The sequence below is a fragment of the Giraffa tippelskirchi genome, chromosome 5 (assembly GCF_054371585.1).
Source record: "Giraffa tippelskirchi isolate mGirTip1 chromosome 5, T2T-mGirTip1v1.2.pri, whole genome shotgun sequence".
Lineage (NCBI taxonomy): Eukaryota > Metazoa > Chordata > Mammalia > Artiodactyla > Giraffidae > Giraffa > Giraffa tippelskirchi.
Window position 1 is genome coordinate 87,829,238 of NC_137279.1, and position 12,339 is coordinate 87,841,576.

Sequence of the window (12,339 nt, forward strand, 5' to 3'; positions counted from 1 at the left end):
ACCAGTAAGGGTTGGGTCAAGGTTGGGTGGGGTATCGGAGCTCCTATGGTTACGACAGTGAGTCTACTACTTGGGCCAAGCCTATATGTCGTTCGCCGTCCACGCCCGCAATCGCGAAGGTTTCTCTAGCGAGTGTGTTAGGAGCACCGGGAACAGGTGGTGGGGGGGGGGCTGTGCGGGAGGCGGTGCCTTTGCTTCCGGTTCCGGTCGGTCTCAGCTCCGCGGCAGCTTCGGGAAGGCGGGGGAGATGCTGTCCGCTCTCAGGGGGCGGGCCGGGGCCAAGTTCCTGAAACTCACATTTGCGGTGCGCACCATGGCTGGAGGTACCTGCAGGGGAGACCTGGGATCCGGTTTAGGCCCGCCTGTGGCCTTAGGAGCTCTCGGAACGCCCCCGGTGGAGGTGTACGCAGAGGGAGGCACGAAGGGGAGTGGCGGAGGGGTCCTCACGCATCCCTCGCCAGGTTGGGGCGCTGCCAGGTGAGGGGGGCCCCGCGGCAGGCGAGCGGGCGGCAGTCCTGCTTCCCTTAAGGCTCGCGTGCCCCTTCCTCAGAGCCTACGGTCTCGCTCCCTGAACTCCGTTCTCTCCTGGCCTCCGGCCGGGCCCGGCTCTTTGACGTGAGATCCCGGGAGGAGGCGGCGGCTGGAACCATCCCTGGGGCTCTCAACATCCCGGGTACGGGATTGAGGGGGGAAGCCCTGGTGGTGGATTGGAGACAGTTTAGGAGGGTCTTAGCCAATAGGACCTCATTTAGGATGGTGTGGGAAGGCATTGGTTACAGGGGTCCCGTATTCCTCTGGCTCCCGCCCCCTAGACTTCCCTTAAGAAGGGTTGATGGGAGGCGGATCCTGGCAGCGGAACTGGCCCTTCCACCTTGAGGGGGTAACAGGCAATGAGAAAGGGGCAGGCCAGATTCACACGCTTGACCTCCCCAAAGCTGGATGCCTGAGTTTGCCCGCGCCTCCTCACAAACTAGGCAAGTGGCTTCCATTCAGGCTGACTTCCTGTGCAGGTAGGATGTAGCCTGTCCTTGAAGTGGGTGGGGGCGGGGGGGAGCAGTTGTCACCATGTGTTGTTTTGGGGCCCCTTGGAGATTTGTTCGACCACAGGACCGGTCCTTCCAGACCCAACCACTGAACCTGAGATTGCCCAACTGCCGGCTCTCCATTGTATCCTCTCGACTCCTCCTCCCAGTGTCAGAGTTGGAAAGCGCCCTGCAGATGGAGCCAGCTGCTTTCAAGGCTTTGTACTGCGCTGAGAAGCCAAAGCTGGAAGAAGAGAATCTCATTTTCTTCTGTCAGATGGGCAAGCGGGGCTTGCAGGCCACGCAGTTGGCCCAGAGCCTTGGATACAAAGGGTATCGGGGTGGTGTGGCTTGGTAACTGGGGGGGTGGTGGGGAGTGAGGGGGTGAAGGGGTGCGGTGATGACTCGGGGCTGCCTCCTTGGCTCTGTCCTTCCCTCACCCCTATTTTTCTTCACAGGGCTCGGAACTATGAAGGAGCCTATAGAGAATGGCTCCAGAAAGAAGGTTAGGTAGAAGGTGGCTTACTGAATGCTCCCTCTCCGCCGCCAGTGGCCGCCTTAACTAAGAGTGATGAAAGGGCTGACTTGTTGGGTTGAGCAACTCCTTATAGCGCTGTGCATGAAAAGCAGCAAATAAAGAGCATTTAATCAAAGTATTGGAAGCACTTAATTTGTCAGGTGGATTGCAAACAGTTCTAATCATAACCTAGACTTCAATTCAGCCCTAGGTCCTTCTTCTACCAGCATTCATCTGCCCCTCAACGAACACCAAAACCAAAACACCCAGATGTTTGCTGAAAGACTATAATCCAGAATCACCTAGTAGCAAAAAAAAACAAACAAACGTGGGCCTCATCTCAGATTTGATGGAACCTGGTTTTACAAGGCCCTCAAGTAATTCTAATATGCAGTCAGGAGCCAGAACTAGACCAGAGGTCAGTAAACTATGGCCCTACTTGGTCTTGCTACCATGACCTTTTGTTTACACATTGTCTGTAACTACTTCTGTGCCAAAATAGGAGAATAGTTGCAACAGAAACTATATGTTCTTTGAAGTATCTAGTCCTTTATAGAAAGTTTGTGTATCCTTGCTCTAGGTCTTCAGGTCCCCAGCCCCAACCTCACTTCCCTCAGACTTTGTCACTGGGTTGAGGAAATGAAATGGTTCTCCCAGGCAGTTGGGTGAAGGACTGGATGCCACCCCTAATCCCAAGCATAGATCACAGGTATGAGGAGCTCCTCCTGTGCCACCAGAAAGAGGTCTGAGTTTTTACCAGCATAGTTTCTTGATCTCACAGTAGATTTAACAAAATTTAATTGGTTTAAAAGAAAAACAGAAAGAAACAGCACATACTCACTGAGGCAAAATGCAACACTATACAGTAGGTATGTAATTTCCCTCTGTTATGTTTCATGGTTTAATGCGTATCCTTCCAGACCTATTAAATATTTCAATGTCAGAGTTTTTTTTTTTAATTAATTTATTTGGTTGTATTGAATCTTCATTGAGGCATATAGGATCTTTAGTTGAAGCATGCAAACTCTTAATTGGTACATGTGGGATCTAGTTCCCTAACCAAGGATCAAACCCAGACCCCCTGCATTGGGAGCCAGGAGTCTTAGCCACTGAACCACCAGAGAAGTCCCTGAATTCTGACTTGTTAAATCTGATTATAAAAAATTTTACTCCTTAGTTTGTGGAAGAGAAGGTTGAGTCAGAGATGGACCCAGTTTTCTGATTTTTCAAGTTTCTGAAGAAATTCCTTGGAGGCATTTCCTATATTCCTTGCCTTTCTCTCACCTTTTCCTTTCCTCCTTCTGCCTTTGGGACTGTACCCAGCCCTTATACATCTTTTACCTCACAATCTACACTGCACACTGTATAAAATCTTCCATTCATCTGAACTCTCCACTTCCTTTCACAAACCTATTTCATTCTCTCTCTGGACTAGTCACAATACTGAGTTTAGCTGGACATTGTTGGGTTTGGAGATAAACTTGAAATATGTGAAAGAGTCTAGTCTAGGGTCTGGCAAATAATAGATGTCAGTTACTCTTTCCTCAAATACCAAAATTCCTTTGGCTCTCAGACTGGTTGGGAAATTTTTCCTGGGCTTTAATTTCCCTCTTTTAAAAAAAATTTTGTGTATTTATTTTTGGCTATGCTGGGTCTTCATTGCTTTCCAGGGGCTTTCTTTAGTTGCAGTGAGCAGGGGCTACTCTTTTTGTGGTGTTTGGGCTTTTCTTGGTGGTGGCTTCTCTTGTTGCAGAGCACCGGCTCTAGAGTGCTCAAGTTTTGGTAATTGCATCATGTGGGCGCAGTTGCCCTTTGGCATGTGGGATCTTCCCAGCATGCATGTGTGCTAAGCCGCCTCAGTCATGTCCGACTCTTTGCGACCCCATGGGCTGTAGCCCACCAGGGTCTTCTGTCCATGGGGATTCTCCAGGCAAGAATACTGGAGTGGGTTGCTGTGCCCTCTTCAAGGGGATCTTCCCAACCCAGGGATAGACCCTGCGTCTCTTATATCTCCTGCATTAGCAGGTGGGTTCTTTACCACTAGTGTCATCTGGGAAGCCTGGGATCTTCCCGGCCCAGGTATAAAACCCGTGTCCCCTGCATTGGCAGGCAGACTCTCAACCACTAGACTACCAGGGAAGTCCCAAATTTCCCTTGTTGAGTCTCAACTGTTGAGTCTTCTTTTATCCTTCCTCAAATTTTATAATTTGATTATAACATTTCTTTTTTAGTGAAGCATAATTTACCTACAATAAAATGCCTTTTTTTTTTTTGGCATGGCATGTGGGATTTTAACTTCCCAACTAGGGATCCAAACTGTGCTCTCTGCAGTGGAAGCATGGAGTCCCAACCACTGGATTGCCCCGGGATTCCCTAAAATGCAGTGTTCTTAAGTGTTCCCTTCATTAAGTTTTGACAGTTGTACACTTACTTGAAGCAAGCATCCTAACCAAGATATAGAACACTGAAATCTCCAAAATTTCTCTGGGACCAGTCAATTCTATCCTTAATCTCTTTTTAGGCAACCATTTTGTATCTTCGTCACCTAAACTAATTTTCTAGCTTCCTTCCTGGCCTGCCAGCCTACAATACTTGCTTTCTTCAGTTCAGCTGATGAGGGTTAGAGAGAATCCTGGAAGTAAACTGAGCTGACCCACTACCTGACCATGCCCTCTGGCTTGATCATTGTTAAGAGAACATTCCTCTTTCCCCATCATTAACTGTGTGGGTCATAATCTTGTTGGGCTGTGCCAACCGATTACCTTGCCCTTTAATGCTCTCTTTCCCTTTCCTCATAGCTGACTATGTCAGCAGGTGAGGCTGAAGAGCTGGAGTGTGCCAGCTCTCTGTCATTCCCTTGCCTTCTCTCTCCCCATGCTATATCAGACTCCTCTCTCTCATCATACTTTATCTACCCTAGGTTTGTGTTGAGTGAGTCATCATATCTATTGCATTACATTTTGGTTGTTTCTCTCTCAGTTGATTATGAATTCCTCAAAGGTAGGAATTGGCTTTCGTTTCCCTGTCTCCACCGCGTGGGATTCAAGTTCTCAGAGCTTTACTAACTAGCCTTCCAACTTTCAGAATCTCCTAATTTCAGTCTTTCTGAAACGTTGCTGCCTGAGCAACCTTAAAGTAACATTTTAATCTTATCAGTCAGAGTTGATCATTTACAATATGTCCTTGTTGCCTAGTGGCTCAAGCATGTGTCTTGACCTGGCATTCCAAGCAGTCTTTAGTCTGGATCTGGCATCACCCTGACTTTTCAAACACGTCTTTCAGTGCCAGCTCCCATCAGGCTAGTTTCTTTAGTGGCCTAAGTAGGTCCTCCTCCCTTCTGACCCTGGCCTCTTCTCACCATTTACCCTGTTTGGGAAGCTTCCAGCCTCTTCTGTGCCACTATGAATTTCACAAAAATTAGAAGAATGTATTTGGCAGGATGCTTGCTATCTTCATCCAGAGGGCTTTTAAACTGAAGGAAAAGGAAGAAAAATAACCCGATAAAATTAAGTAACTGATTCATGAAGGTTAGAGGGAACAGAAGAATGGTGGAGAAGGTACACACTTCTATGTAGCACTTATCACACTGTATTATCATTTATGTGGTTCTTCCTCTTGGGCCTAGCTCTTTTTTTTTTTTCTTTAATTGATTTATTTTTGGCTGTGCTGGGTCTTTGTTGCTGCGTGCAGGCTTTTTCTAGTTGGGGTGAGCAGAGGCTACTTTCTTATTGTGGTGCATGGGCTTCTCATTGCGGTGGCTTCTCTTATCGCAGAGCACGGTCTCGAGGGCTCACAAGTTCAGGAGTTGTGGTGCACAGGCTTAGTTGCCTTGAGGCATGTGGAGTCTTCCTGGACCAGAGATGGAAACTATGTCCCTTGCTTTGACAGATGGACTCCTAACCACTGGACCACCAGGGAAGTCCTGGACTGAGCTTTTTAAGGGGAGGGACTGTTTATTTCATTTCTGTATGGCCAACAATGAAACCAGAACTGCATAAAGCAGGTACTCAAGAGATGCTGAACTTTGACTGAGGTGTTTAATAATCCAGGGAGGGAAATACAAGGGGAGAAAGTTGGGAAGAATACTCCTGAATGGTATTACAGCATGTTATGTAAAGAACCCAGGCCATGAATCAGAGTTCTAAGTTCCAGTTCTGACTCAGCACTCCTTAGTGGTCACTGCAAGTTCCTTTCCAATTCTCACTTTCCTTATCTATAAAATGGGGGTTAAACGACTTATCTGTTTGGATGGTTCTGAAAGTTTACTGGAATAACATGTAAACATATGAAAAGTGCCTGCCATTCAAAATGTGTAGATTTAGAGATGTATGTATGAGTAAACACAAGAAAGTAAATAAAATAGCATAGATATAACTGAAACTTGATGGAAGGGAATTTATGACTGGCAGTGGAAAAGTGTTTTTTTTTTTAGTATAATGCAAGAGTCAGATAACATAAATGTGCAGCTTGATGAGTTTTTACATACTCATTTAACCACTGCTTCTGCTCAGAAAACATATACTGAGATTTGAATCATTTAAACCATGTTGAAACTTGCTTTATAGCCAAGTGTATGGTTGATTTTTGCATATGTTCCATGAACACTTGAAAAGATATATTTTACAGTTTTGAGGTGCAGTGTTCTATATATTAATATATCAGTTCCAGTTTATTAATTATTTTGTTCAAATCTATAGCTCTGCTGATTTTTCTTTTTTTGCCTGCTTATTCTATTAGCTACTTACAGAGATATGTTTAAATCTTTCATCATGATTGGGATTTGTCTTTTCTCTCTTTTTTCTGGCATTTTTATTTATATATTTGGAGATGATGTTATCAGATGTTCCAGATTTAGAATTGCTACGCTTCCTCTGGAATGGATCCTTTTCTTATTACATCCTTCTTTAGCTCTGATGATGCTTTCTACCTTAAAGTCTATTTTATCTGCTGTTATTACAACTACACCAGCTTCATTTCAGTTAATGTTTACATGGTAATAATAGGCCATGTCTCCTAGAATTCATATTAACCAAAGAAGAAAACACTAAGTACAACTAGACACAAGAAATGGACTATAGGAAAGCAAATTTTTTAAGTTAAAAGAAAATATCAGTTAAATAGCTGAAGACTCTAAGGAGAGTAGGAGTCAGGAAGTTGAGAGTCTAAAGAACCTAGACTTGATAGTATTTCCCAGTGGGAAGTCCTTCCAGCTCATTCATTCCCTTAGTTTTTCCAGTCCTAATCATATTCCTCAACCTGTTAAGTCCTCCAATTAATTGACCTTACCTCAGTTTCACTATTAGTTTCCTCATGCCCTTATTTTCCTCCTAATCCAGTTGACCCCATGTGTGGCTATTATTATCATCATTATTCTGCATAATTGGGACTAAACTTACAAAGAAAATTCAAAACATATTGAAGAAAACGAAAACCGTAAAAGAAGACCTGTATGAAAGAAAAAACAGAAGGTTCTCGGATAGGAAGACTCAACTCCATAAATGTATCAGTTTAGCTGAAATTAAGAATTGCCAGGAAAAAAAAAAAAAAACATGAGCGGGAGCAAGTTCTACCAGCTATTACAATATATAATAAGGTGGTTGTTTGCAATTAAATAGATGGGTTCCAAACTGCACAATCTATACCAAGGTAAGTTTCAAATTGATCAAAAATTTAAGTAAAAACGGAAACTATCAAGAAGAATTATTTCATTATCTAAAAGTGAGGAACCTCAATGTTCATTGCAACACTTTACAATAGTCAGGACGTGGAAGTAACCTAATGTCCATCAACAGAGGAATGAATAAAGATGTGGCACATATATACAATGGAATATTACTCAGCCATAAAAAAAGGAATGAAATTGTGCCATTTGTGGAGATGTGGATGGACCTAGAGACTGTTATACAGAGTGAAGTAAGGCAGAAAGAAAAAAATCATAGAATATCACTTATATGTGGAATCTAGAAAAATGGTACAGATGAACTTATCTGCAAAGCAGAAAATAGAGACACAGGTGTAGAGAACAAATGTATGGATACCAAGGGGAGAGAGGGAGGTGGGATGAACTGGGAGATCAGGATTGACACATATACACTACTATGTATAAAACAGACAACTAATGAGAACCTACTTATAGCACAGAACACTATTCAATGCTCTCTGGTGACCTAAATGGGAAGGAAATCTGAAAAAGAGAGGATATAGGTATATAGATAGCTGATTCACTTGGCTGCACAGCAGAAACTAACACAACATTTTAAAACAACTCTATTCCAAAAAAAATTAATTTAAAAAAAGTGATGGGAATGTAGTGTACAGCATGGTGACTCTTAGTTAATAATACTGTACTGTGTATATGATAGTTGCTGAGAGAATACATAGTAAAGGTTTTCATTATAAGAAAACAAATTGCAATAAATAAAAGTGAGGAAGATCTCTGAGTCAAAATTTAGAACCCATGAAATAAAAGACTGATAAAAAACAATGCAAAACAAGCAAGCTTATGGGTGGCAAAAACAAAAACAAATAGGGACTTCCCTATTAGTCGACTGCAAGGGGCGCAGTTTCCCTCCCTCGTCTGGTAACAGATCCTGCATGCTGTGTGTCACAGCCAAAAAGAAAAACAAAATGCAAAACAAAAGGAAAAGAGCCCCCCAAACAAACAAACATCACACAAGTCAAAAGACAAAGTAAGGGGAAAATTCAAGTCATAGCATACACAAAGGGCTAACTCCTGGACTGTATAAAGAGCCCTTAGAAGTGTAAAGTGTTAGTCTCTCAGTCGTGTCCGATTCTTTGTGACCCCATGGACTGGGGCCTGCCAAACTCCTCTTTCCATGGGATTCTCCAAGCAAGAATACTGGAGTGGGTTGCTATTTCTTCAGGGGATCTTCCCAACCCAGGGATCAAACCCGGGTCTCCTGCATTTCAGCAGATTCTTTACTGTCTGAGCCACCAGGGAAGCTTACAAATAGAATACTATGCAAATGTAAAAAAGAATGAGGAAACAATTCATTTGAGAAGTGCATTCTCCAAGACATATTGTCAGGTGAAAAAAAATGTATGCTATCTTTTGTGTAAAAGAAAAAAAAGTAAGATAATTAATAAAGTAAAAGTAAAATAATATGCATATATGTTTATATTTGCTTATATTAGCAAAAACAAACAAAAACCCAAAAAACCCTGGAAAAACACAGAATTAAGTAAACTGCCACTCCCTTAAATACCACTTTAACATCCTTGATGCTTTCTCTATCCATTTGTTTAGGAAAATCCCAACTATGGTCATATCCAACTAACCACTTACTGTTTTTCTATAGTCAAAGAGCTGGAGTAAAAGTCACACCAGCTTGGCTGGTCTCTCTTGAAATTTAAGTCTAAAATATCTTGTAGACACTTGTTACTGCTCACCAGTCCTAATACACTTCCCTAGTATGTACAGTTTCTGTGTCTACTACTCCCCACTCTTCAATCTCCTAAACCTTCCTTTTTCCTCTGTACTTTTAGCTAATGATTTTACCTCATACTCCAGAGAACAAAAGTTAGACTGAATTTTTATCATCTTCCCGCTACAAATGTTCCAATGGTACCATACACTTCCTGCTAGTCATAGTGGTTGTCTCTGCTCTCTTTTTGAGCCTCAGGTTGTGGATTCCATCTCCTCCCTCCTCAAGAACATAGTACTGCAACTACCCCCTCTTTCATAAGCATTTCTTTCTACTGGACCATTGCCATTAGCAAACAATCCTTTCCATGTAAACAAAATACCTACTCTGCCTTCATCCAGCACCCTTCCAGCTGCCGCTTCTTTTTTCTGCTGCTCTTCTCAGCAAAATCTCTCTTGAACTGTCTGTGGTCATAGTCTATATTTTCTCAGTTTACATTCTCTCCTCAGCCTACTCCATACAGGTTTTATTGCCTATTCCACTACTCTATTGAAACTTCTTTCAAGGTGACCCAGGAACAATATACAGGATTGAGATTAGATATAGGTTGCCCTGGGAAGAGGCTTTCTTGGTAGCTCAGTTGGTAAAGAATCCACTTGCTATGCAGGAGACCTGGGTTCCATCGCTGGGTTGGGAAGATGCCCTGGAAAAAGAAATGGCAACCCACTCCAGTATTCTTGCCTGGGAAATCCCATGGACAGAGGAGTCTGGCGGGCTACAGTCCATTGGGTTGAAAGAGCTGGGCAAGACTAAACCACCACCACCACCCTGGGAAGGGGGCACACCTTTGTGTGACTCTCAGGTGGAAGTAGTTCCCAAAGAGGCCAACAACTGGGGAAATCATCCTTCACTTCTGAATGGGAGTCTGAATAGCACATCACAGCATCACTACAGTATCTTTGTATGTATGGAAAACCCTACATTCCAAAACGGATAGAAGGGGAAGGAAATCTCAGGGCAAAGAGAAAATTAAATAAGTCAGATGAAGTCAGGATAAAGTCAGAAGAAATGAGGAATGCATGTCAATATTTGTATTTGGATTGCAAATTTGGGCTTGCTCTTCCTAGAGATTAAAGCAAAATGACTAACAAGATCAATTATAAAATGTAAGGTATCTATACAATCAATATGTGACAGAAGCATAGCATTTTTCAACAGGAACCTCTGGAAATATCAGTAGCTAGAGTGCTATTCAGTGTATTCTGCCAGCTTGGAAAGAGGTCACTTAAGGATCCTGTTTTCAACTCTGTCTTTGTTCCATATTTTTTAAAAAACTTATTGAACTGGGTCAGAGACAGCATGCTTATGAAACTGGCATATAATACAGATTCAGGTTCAACTGCTAATATACTGGATGACAGGATCAAGATTTATATTTAATATTTCCTTCCAGGATTTTCCACTTTGCAAATAAGCTCACCAATCTGAAGTTTACAAAATCTATTTTTTCTTAAAAGACTACAGAAAATAAATGTTAATGATAACAAAACTTTAAAATTTATTATTTATTTCATCAATTTATGGGAAAAAGAACCTGGTGAATATCAAATTATTTGGGACTTCTCTGGTGGTAACACAGAAGAAGCTGAAGTTGAATGGTTCTATGAAGACCTACAAGACCTGCTAGAATTAACACCCAAAAAAGATGTCCTTTTCATTATAGGGGACTGGAATGCAAAAGTAGGAAGTCAAGAGACACCTGGAGTAACAGGCAAATTTGGCCTTGGAGTACAGAATGAAGCAAGGCAAAGGCTAATAGAGTTTTGCCAAGAGAACGCACTGGTCGTATAGCAAACACTCACTTCCAACAACACAAGAGAAGGCTCTACACGTGGACATCACCAGATGGTCAACACCGAAATCAGATTGATTATATTCTTTGCAGCCAAAGATGGAGAAGCTCTATACAGTCAGCAAAAACAAGACTGGGAGCTGACTGTGGCTCAGATCATGAACTCCTTATTGCCAAATTCAGACTTAAATTGAAGAAAATGGGGAAAACCACTAGACCATTCAGGCATGACCTAAATCAAATCCCTTATGACTATACAGTGGAAATGAGAAATAGATTTAAGGGACTAGATCTGATAGACAGAGTGCCTGATGAACTATGGGCAGAGGTTTGTGACACTGTACAGGAGACAGGAATCAAGACCACCCCCAAGAAAAAGAAATGCAAAAAAGCAAAATGGCTGTCTGAGGAAGCCTTACAAATAGCTCTGAAAAGAAGAGAAGCAAAAAGCAAAGAAGAAAAGGAAAGATATACCTATTTGAATGCAGAGTTTCAAAGAATAGCAAGGAGAGATAAGAAAGCCTTCCTCAGCCATCAGTGCAAAGAAATAGAGGAAAACAATAGAATGGGAAAGACTAGAGATCTCTTCAAGAAAATTAGAGATACCAAGGTAACATTTCATGCAAAGATAGTCTCAATAAAGGACAGAAATGGTGTGGACCTAACAGAAGCAGAAGATATTAAGAAGAGGTAGCAAGAATACACAGAAGAACTGTACAAAAAAGATCTTCACGATGGTGTGATCACTCACACTCACCTAGAGCCAGACATTCTGTAATGTGAAGTCAAGTGGGCCTTAGGAAGCATCACTACGAACAAAGCTAGTGGAGGTGATGGAATTCCAGTTGAGCTATTTCAAATCCTAAAAGATGCTGTGAAACTGCTATACTCAATATGCCAGCAAATTTGGAAAACTCAGCAGCGGCCACAGGACTGGAAAAGTTCAGTTTTCATTCCAATCCCAAAGAAGGGCAATGCCAAACAATGCTCAAACTACCACACAACCGCACTCATTTCACACGCTAGTAAAGTAACGCTCAAAATTCTGCAAGCCAGGCTTTGGCAATACGTGAACTGTGAACATCCAGATGTTCAAGCTGGTTTTAGAAAAGGCAGAGGCACCAGGGATCAAATTGCCAACATCTGCTGGATCATCGAAAAAGCAAGAGAGTTCCAGAAAAACATTTATTTCTGCTTTATTGACTATGCCAAAACCTTTGACTGTGTGGATCACAATAAACTGTGGAAAATTCTGAAACAGATGGGAATACTAGACCACCTGATATGCCTCTTGAGAAACCTGTTTGCAGGTCAGGAAGCAACAGTTAGAACTGGACATGGAACAACAGACTGGTTCCAAATAGGAAAAGGAGTACCTCAAGGCTGTATATTGTCACCCTGCTTATTTAACTTATATGCAGAGTACATCATGAGAAACACTGGGCTGGAGGAAGCACAAGCGGGAATCAAGATTGCTGGGAGAAGTATCAATAACCTCAGGTATGCAGGTGACACCACCCTTATGGCAGAAAGTGAAGAAGAACTAAAGAGCCTCTTGATGAA

The 12,339-nt window shown here is 42.4% G+C and overlaps 1 protein-coding gene across 2 annotated transcripts; it reads left to right on the top strand.

Annotated features, from left to right (window-relative positions):
* Nucleotides 1-199: 199 nt before the first annotated feature.
* Nucleotides 200-1,675, top strand: TSTD1 (thiosulfate sulfurtransferase like domain containing 1). Of its 2 annotated transcripts, XM_081485131.1 has the most exons (4): nucleotides 200-323; nucleotides 551-673; nucleotides 1,193-1,355; nucleotides 1,481-1,675. In XM_081485131.1, exons 1-4 carry the CDS (start codon nucleotides 248-250, stop codon nucleotides 1,530-1,532), a joined length of 414 nt encoding a protein of 137 aa, XP_081341257.1. In that variant the 5' UTR covers nucleotides 200-247; the 3' UTR covers nucleotides 1,533-1,675. The 2 variants fall into 2 exon arrangements, with proteins under 2 accessions (XP_081341257.1, XP_081341258.1); XM_081485132.1 differs by lacking the exon at nucleotides 551-673.
* Nucleotides 1,676-12,339: the final 10,664 nt, after the last annotated feature.